Source organism: Labrus mixtus, chromosome 19, assembly GCF_963584025.1.
Source record: "Labrus mixtus chromosome 19, fLabMix1.1, whole genome shotgun sequence".
In the NCBI taxonomy this organism is placed as follows: Eukaryota; Metazoa; Chordata; class Actinopteri; order Labriformes; family Labridae; genus Labrus; species Labrus mixtus.
In genome coordinates this window covers 24,711,715-24,718,032 of record NC_083630.1, presented here as the reverse complement: position 1 = coordinate 24,718,032, position 6,318 = coordinate 24,711,715, and the positions used below count along the sequence as shown (strand labels likewise).

The 6,318-nt window shown below is 39.0% G+C and overlaps 1 protein-coding gene across 1 annotated transcript in view; it reads left to right on the top strand.

Moving 5' to 3' along the window:
• The window catches only part of LOC132994666 (receptor-type tyrosine-protein phosphatase N2-like), a 38,378-nt gene that overhangs the window by 26,786 nt on the left and 5,274 nt on the right, over positions 1 to 6,318 (top strand). Inside the window, exon 9 of the mRNA XM_061065153.1 lies at positions 5,258 to 5,344. Within this exon, the coding sequence (XP_060921136.1) occupies positions 5,258 to 5,344 (87 nt within the window). The remainder of the gene's footprint in view (positions 1 to 5,257; positions 5,345 to 6,318) is intronic.

The following is a 6,318-nucleotide window of genomic DNA, read 5'->3' as shown; positions in this document are numbered from 1 at the left end:
TCTCTCTCTCTCTCTCTCTCTCTCTCTCTCTCTCTGTCTCTCTCTGTCTCTCTCTGTCTCTCTCTGTCTCTCTCTGTCTGTCTCTCTCTCTCTGTCTCTCTCTCTCTCGTACCTACTAAATAGACAGGTAGACAGTACCTACTATCCGTGCTGCATACTGTTAGTACCTACTATTCAGTAGGCGCGCACAGTAGTCGTTTGTTTATCTTTATTCCAGAAGAGTAATGCTCATATACAGTCAGGTAAAAATAAAAACAATATCACAAAGTAAATCAAGTAAAAGATTAAATAACTAAATAACATACAGTACATAAAGAACAAAGTAAAGACAGTAAGATACAGAATATAAAATAAACCAATAAAGACACATTTAAATAGTGAAATCATTATTTAAATAGAGGGAGAAAGGTTTTATAATAATGTAGATATTTGTTATATTTTCTGTTGTTAATTTAAAGTAGTGATTTCAGTCGGGACTTTAACTCTAGATTAAATTAAGATTAAATTAATCCACGCTCGTTCGTTTTGATTTGGAGGCGGACGTGACGTGACGATTTACGTTTAATTTCGCACAGCATTGTGCCTGAAAGGATTCATCCGATCCATACTGCATAAAACCAGGAAGTTAGTATCCATACTGAAATGTTCAGTATACTGAGGAGGACCCAAAAAATGACCACTGAATGACCACGAGAGTTCAGACTACTGAAACTCCTACTGAAAAGTACTGACTACTGAACTGTGGATATTATATTATATTATTATATTATATTATATTATATTTTATTATATTATTATATTATTATATAATATTATTATATTATATTATATTATATTATTATATTATATTATATTATATTATTATATTATTATATATTATATTATATTATATTATATTATTATATTATATTATAAAGTACTGACTACTGAACTGTGACTATTATATTATTATATTATATTATATTATATTATATTATTATATTATTATATAATATTATTATATTATATTATATTATTATATTATATTATATTATATTATTATATTATATTATATTATTATATTATATTATATTATATTATATTATTATATTATATTATAAAGTACTGACTACTGAACTGTGACAATTATATTATATTATTATATTATATTATATTATATTATATTATATTATTATATTATTTTATATTATTATATTATATTATATTATATTATATTATTATATTATATTATAAAGTACTGACTACTGAACTGTGACAATTATATTATATTATATTATTATATAATATTATATTATTATATTATATTATATTATATTATATTATATTATTATATAATATTATATTATTATATTATATTATATTATATTATTATATTATATTATAAAGTACTGACTACTGAACTGTGGATATTCAGAAAGGGCCATGCTCATTAGGTTACTTCCTGATCCGGGGATATCCCAGCATGCATTTCAATAGTGTCAAAAACAAAAGAGAAGGACACATGAAAAAAATGTCACTGAGACTACATAGACACTGAGGTAATGAGAGACAGGAGAGGACAACTGGAGGGAAACCCACAACAAAAGCTACAAAATAAAACAGGAAACAGTAAAGACTAAACCTGGAAATAACACGATAAAAATACACACAAAGGAGATGAGAAACACCGAGGAAGAGTGAGACTGAATGAAAGACTGAAATAAACTAAACAACAAATCATGACGACGCACTCTTTGGATCGTCACGGCGACGAAGAAAAAGGACAACAAACTGCAGCGACTCCATTTTGACTCTCCTGCAGCAGCTAACCGTCACATGTTCAGGCCTTCTTCACGACGACTTCATCCATCGGTTTGTCTTTTTTTAGACTTTTGTCAAAAACATTCAGATTCCTCAGAGAAGTTTAGAAGATGTCCAACCTGCAGAGCAGCAGAAACAAAACATGTTAGGTAAAGAATAAGAAATCCTTTACCTCATCAGGTATTCTACACGCAGCGCTCCATGAACCGGTCACCACTTCATTTCTCAGAGACGATAACAGAACAATGTCTCATTAGGACCTGTGACTGTTTGCTGCGGGTCACCTTGCAGTCGGTCGGCGGTCTCAGTGATTTCAGGTTAAAGTGCCGACAGTCAAGTAGCTTTTCTTTGTGTTGTTTTTGTGTGCGTGTGCGCTCCTCTCATTTCCTCCTTGCAGCGCGGCGTCGGCCTGCAGATTGCGTTTTGTTTGGTCTATTTCCTCTCTGAGTGAGAGCGCCGAGACGAGGCATGGCTTTATCAGACCGCCATTACACTTCACCTCCATTCCATTTGCACCTTATTATTCTCTGCTCGCCGTGAGGGCGGTGTGCGGGGCCCCTGTGTGTGTGTGTGTGTGTGTGTGTGTGTGTGTGTGTGTGTGTGTGTGTACTTTGTGATATCATGTTTTAAAAAGGGTCTGCAGGTAAAGAATGGAGAAAGATGAGTGAGGGGATTCACATGTTTCAGTCATTACACCTCATGCAGCTTATTGTTCGTCTCATTGCTGATTTACTGAGCCAGGAGAAACAGCTGATCCCTTTCCCCTCGATGTCTCTTCATCGTGTGTGTGCGTCCACTCAGACGACCACAGCCTTCTTATTCTGTGACCCTTTAGTGGCTTTGAATCGTTGCTGTTTCTATGTGAAAAAAAATCATTTTAAACTAAAACATGTCAAATTAACAAAAACAACAAAAGTTCAACAGAAATCAGGGAAGTTAATGAAATCAAACTAAAGAACATGTTGAAGGCAGCACGTCTTTACCTCTCCTCCTGCAAGAACAAGCAGGCTTTATAGACGGCCCCATTAACAAAATGGCCGCCACTGGTTCCCAGCACAACTCAAATAGGGTGTTTACACTTTTCTGTTAAAGCAAAGAAATCAAAATAAACCCTCAAATTAACCTCAGATCATTAATTTAACTAAACAATAATAATTAAATGATTTTCTACCCTTAACTTAAATATGAATGAAATGATTAAAAATAAAACCCCTTCAGATGGTATGCCCCAGTGATGTCAGCGATGACATCATCAATCTGATAAAACCCAGGAAGTGCAGGGCCAGCCCCCTTTAGCAGCATGGGACCACATGAGGAAGTGAACAAACAGAGTAAGTATGGATAAGAGACAAACGATGATATGAAGCTAAATCAAAATGACTGAACCAAAAGTTAAACTTTGATGTGAACTGTAACTTCATGCTAACAAACCCGGGATAGAAACTCCTCCACCTTTTCAAACAGTCCCCTCCTCCACCTTTTCTAACAGTCCCCTCCTCCATCTTTTCAAACAGTCCCCTCCTCCACCTTTTCAAACAGTCCCCTCCTCCACCTTTTCAAACAGTCTCCTCCTCCACCTTTTCAAACAGTCCCCTCCTCCACCTTTTCAAACAGTCCCCTCCTCCACCTTTTCAAACAGTCCTCTCCTCCACCTTTTCAAACAGTCCCCTCCTCCACCTTTTCAAACAGTCCCCCTGTGGTCTAAATGAAACATCTGTGCTTTGGTCAAAATATAACATGAATCAAGCAGCAGAGGAGGTTTGTGACCCTGTAGAAACCAGCTCTCTCAGAACGCTCCGTTTTGGTGTGTGTGTCTCCCCCCCCCCCCCCCACGCCTTAATTTCCTCCAGGCTTGATTACTGTAATTCATTATACAATCCACCGTCTTCAAATTATCCAAAACGCGGCAGCCCAGAACAAACAAATGTGCCCATATCACGCCAAGTTTAGCATCCCTTCACTGGCTCCCTGTTGATTTTAGAATTGATTTTAAGATTCATTTAATTAATTTTAAAGAGTTCATATTCTGCCCTTTTTGGGGTTCATATATTTAATCTATGTTCCTACTTTTGTACGTTCACAATAGCTAAAGTTCTAATAAAGTGTCTGTTTTCATGTACTGCTCCTCCTTGCTCCCTCTCCGCTCTGAGTCCGTCAGCTGCACTCTGTTGAGCCCACACTGTTAGACCCCACGTGGGCCAAGTCTGCTCTGATTGGTCTGCCGATCCGCTCCGTCGTTATTGGTCAGTTGCTCAGCACGCTTCTCGGAAATTTCAACATGAGCTGCTGGGCCACAACGAGCCAATGGGCTTAGATCAGTGATCTCACACTGACACATTTTTATCGAGGGGGGCTAGAACCGAGCGTTACATGCAGCTAATGCTACAGCTAACAGGAGAAGATGTGTTTACGCAGACTTTGAATTTTTACACATAGATGTGTCTAAACATGCACAGGACACTTTGAAAACACACTAAAGAGAATATAAAACCAGAAAAAGAAGAATATGGGACCTTTAAGGCACAACATGGGCTGGTCCCTTCTTATATTTATGAGCTTTTAAACTCTTTATATGTGATGTTTTGATCCAGCAGATGTCGCCCTTGAGCACCAGCATGAAACCAAAACAACTCGTTGTGTTAGCATGCTAATGCTAGCGATCTTTATTCTGCTCGTATCTTCACACTGCATGTAAATTTACCTGAAATGAGCGTGATCTAGAAACACAGTTAAGCAGTGAGTACAGTATTTTATTCTTCTTTTCTCTAGTCCCTCAATTAAACAACTTTTATACACGAGGGGAGGAGTCAGCCGGCCGTCCGGGCGATGTAAACAAAGTGAAGATAGGACTCTGAAAACTCTGAAAACATCACAGACAGTGGGACTCGGGTGTTACACCCATTGTAGACAGTCATGACTCACAGAGTTATTTTCAGAGGAGATACTTGATTTATATTATATTTAAGTGTGAAAAATCACAGATAAAGACTTTTAACCCCTTATGAACCAATACGCAGTGTGAGATCCTCTGGCAGAGCCCTACTGGCTGTTCCAAACTAAAGGGGACAGGGTCTTTGCTGTCAGAGCCCCCAGACTTTGGAAAACAGCCTGCCAGAGGAGATCAGACGTGCAGATTCAGTCCCTTGTTTTACATCCCTACTTAAGACATTCTTTTATAAAAATGCTTTTACTCTGTGATTTCGTTAATTGTTCTTATTTTTATTTTATTAGTCTGATTTTGTTGTCTGCTTGTTTACGCTCTGCCTGTTGCTTTAATTGTCTCTCTGCTTTTATTTTCAGTTGTAAAGCACTTTGTTACGTGTATAGAAAATATTATTATTATCACTGCTCTAGTATGAGAGAGGAGCTGACATGGTATCAGACTGTAAGGACGGGAGAAGTGTAACATGTCAGACCTCCTAATATAACCCCTCCCCTTCTGTCTCACCTCTTTCAGTTCCCTGACCAATGAGCAGGCGTCGGCCCTGATGGAGCACCTGGCGCAGAGGCTGAACCTCCACGCCGCCGACCTCACCCAGCTCTCGTATGTATACAGAGACTTTCTTTTTTTACGCCCACATGGTCCCAAACGATGCAGCGCCGACACTTTGCATTGCTCAAAGGATAATTGGCCACATTTGACTCCACAAGTTTTGTTTCCTTTGAGTCTGAAAAAGAGAACGAAGGAAGTCCAGGCAATGCGGCGCCGCTCTCTCCCCGAGACTGTAGGCGTTTGTTGTTTTTCTGACCTTTTCCGAGTGTTTGACTCCTCACAGGGAGAGAAATCAGGCCTAATTACCTCAAGACACACACTGATGTCTCCATTGTATTCAAAACACCGCCTCGCCGCCGTCATCGCCGCACGCCCCGTCAAAAAGAGAGCAGTCATCAAACGCCTCTCACTTAGAGGAAGAGAGAGAGACGGAGACGCAGCAGTCCATCAGGGGAGGAAGTAGTCCAGCAGGAGGGCGGTTCATATATTAATGAGCAGGGCGAACTGTCCTTGAACCCAGTCTGGTTCTGGGCCCGGGTTCTGCTCAGACCGTGTAAGAGGCAGAGACGGCATGCTCGCCTCAGATCTGACGAGCCTTTTCAAGACGCTCCTGTAGGAGAAGTCGAGTCTGGGCGGTTCAGTTACAGCCGCAGCATGTGAACAAACCAAAAGTCTCTGAACACTGACGCTGTGCAGACGGTCTCCTCTGGATGAGCAGGAACACCGCGCAGGAGAAATCATTAAAGCATCACTTCACCAGCTGATCTCGTTATCACAGCTGTCACTTCATATCCAATCAGAAGCAGCTCCTGGATGATCATTATCAGTGTTTCCCCTAACATTATGTCAGCGCTCCCCGCCCCCTTGAAGGTCAAGTTAATACATTTTCTTATTATTTTTTTATTTTTTATTTTATTTTTTTAATTTAATTTAAAAAAAAAAAAATTGTGCTTTTTGTGCCTTTATTGTAGAGATAGGAGAGTGGATAGAGTCAGAAATCAGGGAAAGAAGTCATTTAAGGAACC